This window comes from Dunckerocampus dactyliophorus, chromosome 4 (assembly GCF_027744805.1).
Source record: "Dunckerocampus dactyliophorus isolate RoL2022-P2 chromosome 4, RoL_Ddac_1.1, whole genome shotgun sequence".
NCBI classification, from domain to species: Eukaryota; Metazoa; Chordata; class Actinopteri; order Syngnathiformes; family Syngnathidae; genus Dunckerocampus; species Dunckerocampus dactyliophorus.
Genome location: NC_072822.1, coordinates 23,407,756 through 23,422,838, shown reverse-complemented (window position 1 = coordinate 23,422,838; position 15,083 = coordinate 23,407,756). Strand labels below are relative to the sequence as shown.

The 15,083-nt window shown below is 39.0% G+C and overlaps 1 protein-coding gene across 1 annotated transcript in view; it reads left to right on the top strand.

The window, feature by feature from the left end:
• The first annotated feature begins 353 nt into the window (after positions 1-353).
• si:dkey-112e17.1 (uncharacterized) overlaps positions 354-15,083 on the top strand; it is a 45,099-nt gene continuing 30,369 nt past the window's right edge. The window contains exon 1 of the mRNA XM_054773623.1: positions 354-501. Coding sequence (XP_054629598.1) covers positions 421-501 — 81 coding nt within the window. The 5' untranslated portion in view covers positions 354-420. The remainder of the gene's footprint in view (positions 502-15,083) is intronic.

The window sequence follows — 15,083 nt, the reverse complement described above, 5'->3', positions numbered from 1 at the left end:
CACAGGCACCACCTAGCGGAGCTACTAAGAATGAACACGACATGAATTAAAAACAAAAACTTTCTGCATGCCATTCATTCAGGATGTAATATATACATATATATATACATACATACATATATATATATATATATATATATATATATATATATATATATATATATATATATATATATATATATATATATATATATATATATATATATATATATATATATTGACTATTGTGTGATTTATAAGAATAGCCATAAAAGTTATAGTTCAAAATGCAAAATTATGCAGGGGGGAGGGGATTGAATCACCGGGTCCTGTGTCGGCGTCATGAACGATGGAAGCGCGCTCCCGACACTTCAGGTGAATGAGAGGGAAGAGGACACGCTTTACTGTGCGTCGCATTAACAGACACACAATTAGAAGAAAATGACTTATATTTCCTCGCTGGGGACCCATGTTTTCATGACAGCATATCTACTCTTCCTGATGGGATGCGCTGCACAGAAAGTAAGTTCGTCCACAGCAAAACCTGTTCAAAGGTTTGTATCTCTACTTTCACTGAGGCACGGACTTCCTTGTAAATCCCCACAATTAACAGTCGTTTGCGTCTGGGCAAAATAACTATCCGCAATGAGCTGGAGGATAACTGTTTTAAGGGACACCCCGCGAACACATTACAATTCGGCGTATTTGTAAGAGCATGTGTCTCAACCTTATCTGCTGTGTGGTTTGTTTGATCTGATTCAAAACACTGTTAATCCAAAATTGTGAAATGCTAGCATAGAGCGGGGTGTACAACTTTAAGTCAATCTTTCTCCACAATCAGTTAATTTTATGAGATAACATGCATGCCGATTTTAGTGGAAGACAACAATGCATCTGAACACTTACGTTTGTAGGTTGCAGTGCGCAACAGTTTGAATGGCAGTCATGAAGTTCAATTCCAATTGAATTGTCAACAGCGTTTTGCATAGTACAATTTGTTGTCGATGACAGACACATGTAGCATAGGTAGAATTGGAATCACAATCTAAACACGACATATTTGTCATGCACACCTTTTCCAAACCTCTATTAACATTTTATATTTGTTAAAGAATTCAGTGGCATGTGTTGAGTAGATGTTTTTTGTGGCATTGAGTGCCCAAACTGCTGAATTGAGAATTTGAGAGCATGTTAATCTTGTCTGCTTTTGCTTTTAGATAGATATGCATTATTGATCCTGTGAAGGAAAATAAGGTGTCACAACAGCATATAACCCAACAAATACACAAAGTGTATACACTACATTTAAATACAAAAATTAAGGCTGAAAAACAGAGAACAGTACAGGAAAAGGCTGCATATTTGCATTATGTACTGGTGGTAAGAAATATCAGATTGTATGGCTATGGTATGGTGCATTCAAGTGTGTGCATTCTGTTTTTTTTGTAATAAATATGACCAGTGTATTGTACATATATTAAGATGCATGATATGTACTTGATGCACTGTATCTGACATGCAGGGGCTTATGGAAAAAAAAAGGATTTATTTCTGATGTCTGCATCAAGGGCGCGTGTGTCAGTTGTCATTTATGTTGTATATTTGTAAGCTTTACTTGCAATGTCTAAGTTGGTGCAAATCATACAAGTGCAGCTTTAAGTGAATTGTTTGAAGCTGGAAGACTGCCACCCAGTTGTTTGGTTTATGAACACTTAAGCAACAAAAATTTCAATGTCGTGTGAGCATGCAAAAGGATAAATAAGCATTGACAGAGATCTCCAGTACTTCCATCTGTCAAGAGTCGTCCCTTCCGCTGATGAAGAATGGCGGCTCAGCATCACAATTCTCAGAACTGGTTAACAAAAGCCCTTGGTATATTGAATTGTCGGCGTCCAGCTTTAGTTCCTGTATGCATAGGGTGCTCACTATCTTTGCAATTATCTGCCTGAGGGGGCACGCTAAATGATGGCTTTGTCCTCTGCTCCCCTTTTGTATTAAGTTGATTTTTGGAACGGCATAAACAAGCTCGGAATTTATTCTATCCCCCCCCGCAGCCATTCAGGACTGTCATTTAAAATTCAGCAATATCTACAATAGAGTTTATTTTGTGGCATTGTCTGACAGTTTCATTTGCAGCTGTGAGAGATTGAGAGGGAACATTAATCTCTGGTCGAACTGAGATGTAGGACCCCTGTGAACTCTCTGAATGATCTGACAGCAGTCTGTCCACACAGATGGATATGAATGGGCTGCGTCTCACTTCAAAAGGGATGGATTGTAACATAATTTCCTCATGGCATGATTCTTTAAGTGGTCGTGGATCACTGGAATGTCTGTAGGACACTGAGTTGATAGCTTGTGTCATGTAGACAATAGTCGGAATTTAGTGGCGGACCCTTTTTTTTTCCAGCAAGGTCATTGTGAGTGCATCAAATAAATCTGTTTCATGAATCCCAGTTGCAAAGATATATACTGTAGTGTTCCCACTGTCAGCAAATGGAATGAAAAGCCAACGTCATCCATGAATGGATGCTACTAATAAGTGTATTCAGAGGCTGATGGAATCCTCTTTGCCACAGAGCTCCATTGTTCAAAAACTATCAAAGACACATCGATGACCCAAAGCACTGTCCTGAGTGACACGTTCCTTCATTACCAATGAACACACATTCTCTGCCACCTACAAATATTCATTGGAGCATTAAATATGTTTTCATCAAATACCAGTGTTTCCCATACATTCCCTTACTTGTCGCATTGAAGCTAGTCAGAAGCAAACTTCGGCTTGCTTAAGGACATACTCTTCATTTGCTGCTATATGGTTAGCAAATACACATTTGCAGTAATTCCTCGCCACTTTGAGCTTCAAATTTTGCGGCTTCACTTTATCACAGTTTTTCAAAAATAAATAAATTAATAAATCATGCTGTTTTGTGGTTGAATATGGCATATTGTTAGTAAATTATTATCCACGTTTAAGCACATTTTACATATTGTTTTAAATTAAGCATTTTCAAACATAAATGAATTAAAATAGAAATATAAGGCATTCAGAATACACATTCAAAGCCATAGATGATATGTAGTATTCTACGCTTGTCACTACAGTAGGTGTCAGGAATTTTACTGTAATGTTTGTTGACAAGCACCTGACTTGATCGCCAAGCTAAAACTCAACTGGGAAACCCAGACGTCACTTCTTGTCCGTCCCGCCACGCAGTTCCCCTGGGGAATGCATTTACAGCAATACAGACAAGCACAAGTCTTGTTGAGGTATTAAATGGCTTATTTTCTCTTATTACGTCCACTATATTGGGTAATACAAGTGTAAAGATGACTGTAGGGGTGTTATTTTATGTCTAGAGGGCTCTAATAATGATACAAGCCATATTTTGAATGCTATAAAGTTTTTTTAACGATGAAAATATTTGATTTGGTCGCTTCTCCATTTTTGTGTATGCGATGAAGACGCTCGCATCTGCTTCCGTGGCGGAGCGCTGCGGCCATCTTGTTTACGTGTGTGTTCCACAGATTTGTGAGGTCAGATTTTTTCAAGGAGACATTTTTTTGATGCAACGCTTATTGTTTAAAGAAGCCCAACTGCTTACTTAATGATCCAGCAACTAAGCGGAATTACGTTCCTCGCCACGGAAATCCGATTAGAACTGGACTCGAGCGACCAAGTTGTGGGGTTGGGGGTGTAAGTCATCGTTGATGAAGTAAACTGCTGATGATGGGGATGTCTTACAACTTCATGTCAAAAAGTCCAAACTATCCCTTTAACTGAGGCAAGTGAGGCCTGGAGTTCTTTGGATATAGTTGTGGGGACTTTTGTGACCTCATGGATGAGTCGTGACTGTGCTCTTTGGGTAATTTTGGTTGGCCAGCCACTCCTGAGAAGGTTCACCACTGTTGAATGTTTTCGCCATTTGTGAATAATGACTCTCACGGTGGTTTACTGGAGTCCCAAAGCTTTTAGAAATGGCTTTATAACCTTTTCACACTTTTTCACACAGGGCCATGTAGGTTTGGATTTTTTGTCTCCCTTAATAATAGAAAGTTTCATTTAAAAACTGCAGTTGTGCTGTCATTGACTAATATACTGTATAAACTTGTTTGATGATCTGAAACATTTAAATGTGACAAACACTTTTTCACACCACTGTATTTGTTTTGCTTTTATGTGTTTTGCTCACTTCTTGAGTTTCTCACAGCGTGTTGTGGGATCAAAATACAGTGTTTGTGACGGGCCGCCCCACATAAACACTGCCTCACCTCTCCATATGGTTTATAGAACTGTGATAAGTAGTTTGTGAATTACCAAACAAATGCAGTTGAAAACCACTCCCGTTGCATACCACACTTGGTGGAGATAATGATGTATTTGATTGATTTCACACCTGGACACCAGAATTTGACACCTGTTCTGATGGTTGTGTCAGCATTGCGTCAGGCTGGTTTGTGAAAGTGAATTTTGTTTTACATTCTCTGGTAGTCAAATAGTCCAAGTCAGCATTGTTTTGAGCTTCCTTGTATTCAAACATTTTCAAGATAAGATGGAAATGTAGGCTGCCAATAGTAACACGTGCAGAGTGTGGCTTATCGTGCTGAAATACTTTTTCAAAATCCTCACTGTGTCTTTCTGTATCGTTGTCTGTGCAGTGTTGCAATGGGCACTAATACGGCCACATTTGTAACTGTTTCTTCTTTAAAGAATGTGTGAATTTTCATTTTTTTATTTTAATGCAGGCCACATTTGGTCACAGCCAGACAGGTCAACATACTTTCAGTTGTTGGCTTTATGGCTTTCACAGCCTGAATTAAAGGCATCACCTGAAATTGTTATTTTTAACAACTGGAGATCATTAGGCCAACACACAGTGGTGTGAAAAAATGTTTGCCCCCGTCTTGAGTTTTTATTTGTTTGCATGTCTGTCAGACTTAAATGTTTCAGATCATCAAACAAATGTAAACATTAGTCGATGACAACACAACTGAACACAAAATGCAGTTTTTAAATGAAACTTTTTATTATTAAGGGAGAAAAAAAATCCAAACCTACATGGCCCTGTGTGGAAAAAGTGAGTGCCCCCCTGTTAAAACATAACTTAACTGAGATTAATTGAGTTGTAGCAGTCTGGAAAAGGTTATAAAGCCATTTCTAAAGCTTTGGGACTCCAGCAAACCACAGTGAGAGCCATTTTCCACAAATGGCGGAAACATGAAACAGTGGTGAACCTTCCCTGGCGTTGCCAGCCAACCAAAATTACCCCAGGAGTCCAGCGACAACGCTTCCAGGAGGTCACAAAAGACCCCACAACACCATCCAAAGAACCACAGGCCTCATTTGCCTCAGTTAAGGTCAGTGTTCATGATTCTGCCATAAGAAAGACACTGGACAAAACCTGCCAACACGACAGAGTTCCAAGACAAAACCCACTGCTGAACAAAAAGAACATTAAGGCTCATCTCAATTTGGCCAAAAAACATCTTGATAATCCCCAAGACATTTGGGAAAATACTCTGCGGTCTCACAAGACAAAAGTTGAGCTTTTTGGAAGGTGTGTGTCCCATTACATCTGGCATAAAAGTAATGCCGCATTTCAGTAAAAGAACATCATACCAACAGTAAAATATGGTGGTGATAGTGTGATGGTCTGGGGCTGTTTTGTGCTTCAGGACCTGGAAGACATGCTGTGATCCCTTAATAATAAAAAGTTTAATTTAAAAATTGCATTTGGTGTGGTCATTGACTAATATTTACTTTTTTTTAATCTGAAACAAAATCAGGAAGGGGGCAAACACTTTTTCACACCACTGTACATGATGTGTACATTATTTTGCAGGTTGTCAAAACTGAATATTTTGGGTAATAAAAATGACTTTTTGTCTTTCAGAGGAGAAAGGAAAGGAGAAATTGATCTCACATGTTTGGAGCATTATGGAGAATTGCATAAAAATGGTCTAATTGATAGATGCAGGCTTTTTCCTGTATGACCACTTGGAGAAAGCGTCTTCTAGAAAATGATTTTGGCTAGGGTTGCACGATTTAGCAAAAAAAATGTGAATCACAATTTTCTTTATTAGAATTGTGATTGCGATTGTCATGAACGCACACACACCATGTTCAGGGCCATGTGCTAAAGTTTTGAACAAATCACACTGTTTTATTATCATTATTTTTGCAATCGTTATTGTCTTGTTGTTCATCATTGGAGCGCTTGCATGTACGTAAAAACAAGTCAAAAGAAAAATCTATTAAATCATGCGATCACTCCTCACACGAGCTGATGAATGATAGCCAGCAAGGCTTGCCACTGGCGTCAGCCATCAGTGGGTAGAACCAGAGCAGTGGAGTCAACTCGCACTGGCAAACGAGGCTCGCTGAGGAGCGGCCTGTGAGTTCTTTTTGTGCTTTTCAGCAGCACCTGCTGCTCGTTTAGAAGAGCGACACACGCTTTCATGTCAGTCTCCAAAATTTCGCGAACAGCACCGGAAAAAGTAGATTTGCCGCCAGTCACTTGTTTTTTTGTTTAAAAGAGTATCTAGAGAGATCTGAATACAGTAATCCCTCATTTATCGCGGCTAATTGGCACCTGCCCCGATCGTCATAATGAATTTCGGTGAAGTAGGATTCGTTATTTTATAAATCTATTTTATTTTCCTAATTAGAGCAATGAAAACCTGTTCACAACCTTGTAAATATGTTTTTTTAACATTATTAGAGCCCTCTAGACATGAAATAACACCCCTATAGTCACCTTTACACTTGTATTACCCAATATAGCTGACAAAATAAAAGTTAATAAGCCAGTTAAGACATAATAAGACTCGTGCTTGTGTGTATTGCTGTAAATGTGTTTCGTTGCTAGGGGAGCTGAGTGGAGTTGACTTTTAGCCTGGTGTGGGTTACAGCTGCAACAACAGCCTCTGTTAGGGATTATCGTGCCTGTTGTGAGATAAATAAATGCCTGTTGTTCCGGCAATTAAGTCTGGTGCTTGTGTGTCTCACAGAACATTACAGTAGCATTGATGACATCTCGTGACTAGTGTAGAATGCTACATATCATCAGGTCTTTGAATGTGTCTTCGCCTTATATTTGTATTTTATTTCATTTAGCAATTTTTATGCTTGAAATTTATTAATACTACAGGCAAATATACATATTTGCTTGCATAGTCATGTTATTGAACAGTAACAGGTCAAATCTAATCAAACGTATCTGTGGCAGGCTGCCACAAATAAATGAATGCACGGGAAATTCTGTAGTTGAATGTGCCGTAAGTATCTCTTAAAGGAAAGCTTTCCCATCATCCACAATCGTGATGTGAGACATGAACACACGTCTTTCTCTTTTCTGTGCGTTCTAAAGAGATAAAAAAGGGACAGCTCATTACTACATGTAATGGGACACACCTATGCCGCCTACTAAGACCGCCATTAAAACACCTCCAAAAACCTCCAACAACGTTTTATGGTTTAATATGCATGCTGCTACTACCATGTAGTAACAGGTACATTCATGATAACATGTAATACAAACAGTATTTTGCCGTATTTTGGTCCTTTTAAGCATTACCGGAAATTCCTTCCTGGGCACATCGTTTTCACATAGCAACGTCGTAGAAACAAACTCCTACACCTAGCGTTACATTTTCCAAACTCAAAAATAAAAACACAGCAGCAGTGGCAGCAGCTTCTGTATGTAGCCTTACCTTTTTGATAGTGGTCTGAGGCACTGTGAGCGCGGCGCTGTGTGATGTGTGGTAAAGCTAGTTGCTAGCCGGCTAGTAGCTAGCCGGTGTGTTGTGGCAAAGTGTCACTGCGGCAGTAACATAGTTCGATCAGCGTAACAATGCTAATAATAATAATAACTGTCGCTGTAGCTTGGTTAATATGCACTTGACATTATATGGTATGTAAATGGAGTATTGTTTGGTTCTTTTTCGAGTCTTTTTTGAGTGTTTCCCATTACGTGCAGTAATGAGCTGTCTCTTTTTATCTGTTTTTATATTTTTACAATGCACAGAAAAGAGAAAGACATGTGTATTCATGTCCCACATAAGGATTGTGGATGACGGGGAAAGTAGTGCAGCTTTCTTTTAAGGAGCAGTATGCTCCAGACATCCGCTCCAAAATCAGTATCTAGTCACACACAGGATATCATGTTTATTGTTTGACGTTAATAATCGTTTGTTTAATGCAATCAGTTGAAATCATGCAACTGGAATTTGCTAAATATTTCGTTGACATTTGCAGTATGTGTCAGTAAATGAGTATCAGTACAATTTTGTCAAAATGAGATGAGAATAGATGTTTGGTGAATACAAAGCAACACTGTATTCATGTATTTAGCTGGTGAAGGAGCAGATGCTTTCACTTGATGGCATTCCAAGATCTGCAAACATTTTCTCCCAACTGGTTGTAACCACTGTGGAGGTGATCAGGTAACTCTTCTCCAAAAGGATCCACTAGCTTGTATTGACAGGCACCACAGCAGCAGAAGCTCCAAAAAACCCCCCAAACTGACTAGTTTTGCACCCCAATCTTTTCGGGGAGCGCCAAAATCTGTTTGTCGTCTCACCCACTCATTCGCATATATGCGCAAGGGCTAAAGCACTCTACTCGCAGGCTAGGAGGAACATCCAATAATGACCCTGTAAATAAAATGTTCATCAGACACGACTGAGCTGAAAGAAGCCTTTCATAAGTCACTCATAATGCGCGCCGTGGTGAATATGCGCTGAGTCAGCAGACAACGAGGGCGACCCGCGAGATGCCAGGGCTTAATCGGGTTGTTTGTATACTCTGAGCTGAACATGCAGCCACTGACAGGACCCCACCGGGGGAGGTATTGGCATCACAGGCGAGGTGTGTGTTAAATATTGGGCTCAGCTATCAGTGCTTTCCACAGCTGTGAAGCATGGCATCTTTTTTTTCCCTCTATCAGCACACAGCATAGGCAAATACACAACATATTGACACGCATGTAGGTGGTTTCATCCAAAAGTCTCTCATCCCCTCATATTCCCTTTTTAAATTAGTATACTTGCCCATTCAATCATGACTTAAACCTTAAAAATGATTAGTAGTTTTAGACTCATAGGTAAATGTGTACTCAACATGTTGTGGGTACACAATGGGACAAGCTTGTAGCTCGTGATTGGCTCCTGCCAAAGAAAGAGCTACCCTTTCCTCACTGACTCTCCAGAGGCACAGAAGTTAATAACAATTAGTACTGGTTCTGAAGTAAAGGGGATGTCACGAGATTAGAATTTAGCCATAAATTAGCCGCACCACTGTATAAGCCACAGGGTTCAAAGTTTAAGAAAAAAGTAGCAGTTTATACACCAGAATTTACTAGGGGTCTAACGATTCATTTACTACATTGATGCATCGATTTATATTCCTACGATTCAACTACATCCATCTGGGTTCGCAAGTTTCCATTTAGGACGACATATACAGTATCTCGATCTAACATGATTTAATTAAGCATGGCAGGCTTTATATGGATGTGCTTTTTTGTTCGCACTTTTAATGATAAAGACGTTAAACATTACAGTCTGCGTGTCGGTGACGTCATTGTCTTCCGGGTATGTGTTGGTCATGGGAGTTGTAGTGGACCTGGGAAATACAGGTGATTCGCTTTTTCTTCTTTTGGTGAGGTCAGTTGATTCACTTCATTCACTATTCATATTTAACTCATCAGTCTATATTTGAAACTTCTTTTAAGTGCCATTTATGGGGATTATATGCAAAGTAAGGATGTTTTGTACGCCTATACCGTAGATGGTAGTTTACGGACGTTATCATCCAGTCCGGCGTGTCCGGGTCAAAACATACGCTTACGTACACAGAAGCAATAAATGCCGCACACTTGCTTGTGCAGGGGAGGAAGGAGGAGAGAGGAAAGGCTGGGAAGCCGTAATTTTTGTTGACCATTTATTCCTTTTGTCACTCATGTACACTGGTGCTTCTTATGTATTCTTCTTTTGCATTACCATGTTTCCTTACACTGCTGCATGCCATCTGCCATCACTTCACATGCGAAGTATCTGTTTGCTCTCCCTGTTTGGTGTCAGCATTATCAAAACTTATTATCATAAACCCACTACACCACGGTAGCCTGTTCAGTGTCTTTGTTAAGCGCGTCATCAAGACGGAGGACCCATCCCAACTCTCTCAGCAGCAAAAGGTACAAGAAGGCCACATTACTTGCTAGTTGCTGCAGCGTTCTTTCTAATGGCTGCTCTGATCAGGAAGATTATCAGCACAAAAAAGCTCCTGCTGCCATCGGCCCGTACAGCTGAGAAAGTTTCAACACCTAATTGAAGATACCATCCCACATTCATTTGCTGAGGAATTTGTATAATATCCCTCACCTTTGGGTGCAAAGTGCAGGTTTGGATTGCACTATTTAAAGCAAATAATTCATCATAGCACGCTATACCACCCTCTGTTCATCTTGATTTTGTATTGCATTCTTAACTAATTGTTTGTACTCATTTATAATTGATGTCAGTAATATTAATAATTTATACCTGATTCCTTTACAAAAAAAAACACAACAGAGATCTAGGAAACTGCACCTGTCCAGTAGCCAGGTATTTATTTCACAGTCACACTGGTTGAATTTTTGGCTAATAAGTTACTGAATCGATTTTTGTTCAAATTGTTTCGAATCATATCATTCTAAATGAACCAATATCGTCCTTGAATCGTATCTGCAACCACAAATCGTGATACAAATTGAATCGTTATTAAAACAAATTTTTACGCCCCTACAATTTATGGTACTTCATTCACCCTGACTTTTACACAATTTTTACTTGTTTACGTCTTTGTTTAGCTGAATGTTTTTTCGTGTTGAGATTTCACACTGTATTTGCCGGTCCTTGAACACACCAAAGTTGCTGTGAGATAGAAAAGTAAACTATATATAAAACTCATACACCGGGACACCAATTCCTTCTGTCCATTCATCATCTTACTGTACATTATCATTTATTTGCAGTGAGTACCGAAACATTTTATACTTTAAAATGTGTTTAATAAGTCTGTGAGGCATATTCTTTAGATGACGCTAATGTAATCATTATAGCCGTCACCTTTCTTACAAATTTTGATCCGAAATTGGAGGACAACCTCAACATCAAGCCGGCAGGAGGGTTTGGAGGCATAGCCGTGTGTCAAAAATAATTCTGGGGCGTCTCAGTTATACACTGAATGTTGTTTTGTTGGTGGTGCCAGATTTTTAACCCCCTCGAAGAAGCGGGGATCTGCAGTAAACTAATAATAAAATAACTTTTAATATCTATTATTTTTTACATTAGATTTAACTGTAGGTTAAATTCTTGAGGTAAGAACAACTCAAACAAAGTTGAATTTGACAAACTGTAGATTTGTCCTTACCATCTTCAACAACAGCAAAGGGCTGGTCATTCAGCAATATCATTTCCAATATGAAATCACAGATCAGTTTAGCCCTCGGGTCATCCATGGCAAACTTTTTTGCACTTTTCAAACGCCACGGCGATAGGAACAAGCCCTGGGCGTTGTAGCAATGCTGGCATACAAGCTGGCTGATAAGGTTTGATGTGTTGATGGTTGATGTTTTTTTTCCCTCATGTCAATGTCTTCCTCTGAGTCAGTGAGAAGTCCCGCATGATCGACGCCATGTTTGTTTACAAGTGAGTTCAGGAGAGTGTACGACAGGCCATTTGCAGCATGTCACAGGAAAGGAGTGTTTGATTTGCTCATGCTAACTTACCTGTACCGCACAGTATGGGTAATCTCGCATCATCGGATTTATCGGTCTTATGTCATAATTATCCGTCCGATAATTATCTTGCACTCCTCCTAATTACATTACTTTGTTTCCTTGCATTAAAACTAACATTTGGTGATTCATTGGGTAGTGACAATATTCACCTTAGAACAATAGCCAGTCCCTTGAATGTGCTTAATGATGGTATGTACTGTATAGTATATGGTGACGAGTTTTGTGCTTCTATTTTATAAAAATTGATGCAAATAAATGTAGATTTATTTAGATATTTGTAAGATCTTTCTTCATGAACTTTTACTGCACATTATTTTGTAGTGATATGTAGTGTATAGACAGTTACTCAACTGTTTTTCTGCATGTTTGGTCTGCAGGTGCACCACTCAGATATCAAATCTCAGGCACCCCAATTGAAAAACATGTTGAAATAGACCGTGAAGGCTACAAATTACTGGTGTTATGTTGTCACGAGAGAAACGAAGTGTGATTGTCGTTCTGAGCGGACCACTGCTGCTGAAGCGCTAGCCTCTGAAGCAGTGTCACTTTTCTCCTCCAGTAAACAGGCCTGCTGAGGGATTCCTGCCCCCTTTTGAGAGGCCCGCCAGCCTGTTTATGAGCCAGATGATTGTGTGTGTGTGGTTCAGCAGAAGCCAGCTCATGTTGCAAAGTTTTCACAGTAGTGTCGTCAGCCTGGGTGGTTTAAAAAAAAAAAAATTAAAAAAAATCTCTTTTGCAGCCAAACAGTTAGACTGTCAGATGGCAGACTTGTGCCTTTATCCTATTAGGCCAGGGGTCCTATGCAGTTATGTTTCACTTTAGGTTTTTTTGCATTCAGAATTAAAGAAATACTTTTATAATACCCTCACAACATGAAATATTTAATCGATTTAGAAGTGTTATTTAATAGGTACATGGTCACCTCATCCTAGATTGAGAAGATGCACTGATTCAAAATGAAAATGTATAAGCAATACTACAGTATCAGGGAAACTCGAGTAATAACAGCAACAGTCTGTTGTTTCACTTGACAACTGAAGTCATTTCACATAACCACGTGTTCAGTCGATCTACTTCTGTCCAGGAGAGCTCTTGTCAGTGGCACAACTGGGGCGCAATGACCTGTCATTTCTTATGTAAACTTTCAGCTTGCCTTCTACTGATTACTTCATTAAAGTATTATCCGCTCACCAAAACAGCACTGCAGCCCATTGTTGCACCATGAGAAAAGGCATCTTTGAATAATTATCGGCCTGCCAGTGGCATGGCCTGTGATGTAACAGAACTAACATGTTTGGCGTTAAGAGTGCCTCATTTTCATTGGACACCGTGGCACTTAGGGGCCCCTTCATGTGTAGTGTACCATGCACATCCCAGTGCTGCGGACCTCCCAGCTGACCTATCATAGTGGGAGAGATGACACAATCACTTTATTTATTGCAATGTTTAATTGTTTGCATGATTAAAATGATCAGTGTAGTGAATTACAGTATGCTTCACAAAAGGTGTGGGATATCAAGTTAATGAATGAGCACAGATTAGTTCAGCTACCCTCAGGGAAACGCGAGACTCCTCCTTCTGGCATGTCCTCATATTGTGAATTGGTCCGCCTTTTTGCATGACCTTGTCGCTAAAACTGAGCCCAAATTGTCTTAAAGTTCAGTGCAACTGGCTTTTTTGGCATGACTGCATAGGTTGTGTTAGCAATGCAATAATAACAATGCAATTTGTAAATCAAAGTAAGTAGGTGTAGCTCAAGATACAAACATTGATTGCTGATATAATAATACAATAGAGTCCAGTTTTTTGCAGGGGTTATGTCCGGGACCGCCTGTGAATGGCGAAAACCCACATGTAATTGATACACCCATAAAAAGGTCTTTTTTTGACACACAGCTCACTCCCTTGTCGCTTCAAACCCTCCTGCAACCTTGACGTTTACGTTTTCAGATTTCTGACTAGTATTTGCCATATAAGTGACTGTTGTAATTATTAATTTGATTCAGCTGCAGAACTTCTCTTCTTCCTTCTCTCTTCAATTGCCATTGTTCACTCACGACATAATCTCTTTTTAAGACATAAAAATGCCCCAAACACCTATTCAACCCATTTAAAGTATAACATGTATAAAGTACTCACCACAAATGAATGATAATCAGGGTTTCTGTTACATGTAATTGATCGTGGTGGCCCGCCATTACAAAATAAAACCGCCAAACCTTAAAAATGCAGGGTTTTTTTTTTACTTGAAAAGTAATATATCGTATGAATGGATATAAATCGTATATACTGTAGATACATACTGTATATAGCGTATTTACGCACATATTGCCCACATTTAGTTTGAAAACGTTTTAAAATATCATCAAAATGTTTCACTGCGCTTTATTTTGATAAGCACGCACTGGAATTGTCTGTCTACCTTGCTGGCACTTTGTATACACATGTTGCCTGGCTGGTGGCATCTAGCTAGCTCGTTTTTGTCGAGCTACAGGTGGCTGTTACATTCATGAGATACATCATCACAACTTACTTCTTTGTCACTTAATGTTACTTTGTTGTTATCATTATAATACTAAAAACAGTAGTAGTTTGTCGAAGTTGTTTAACAGAAGCACGTAGTGTGTCTAGCTTTAGACAGTGATGCTTTCACAGGGGTCTCCAACATGTAGCTTGTAAGCTAGCAGTAGCTCACCAGCTGATGTTGAGTAGTCAACCAAATAATATTTGCTTCACCTCTTACTATTTCTATAAGTGTTCTATTTAAACATGATGCCTGTAGTTAATGAGAAATGAGCACACTGAGTGGAGATGTGATTTGTAAATAAAGCACAATTTAAATGTTGGCGGTCACGTAAAACACAAATAGCTCACCTCTCCTTTCTTTTTGTCAACGTAGATTAAATAGATAAATAGTGATTTAATAGTGCGGCAAGTTGGATACACCTGTGCTATCATAACCCAGGACAGATTTCTATAACAAAAATATTTCAATTGTTATTTGTTAATTGTGTTATTTTGAACTAAATATATTATTGAACAGTTAATTTCCCAATGTTGCAAGGTCTGTGTCAAATAGTACAAAAGTACTACATAGGTCAGGTAACAGAAGGAGGCTCGACATTTTAGACTCACTTTAAGTGCTCTCAGCAACTTTGCAATTAAATTTCTTCATTTGTGTTCTGCTGGATGTTGAAAAAAGTTAGATAAGTCAATAAATAAATAAATAATTCATTAAAAATTGTGTTTTTGTCATAAAAAAAAAATGCAGACAGCAGCGGCAGCAGTCACATGCAGCCCACCACCACAGCTTCAAAA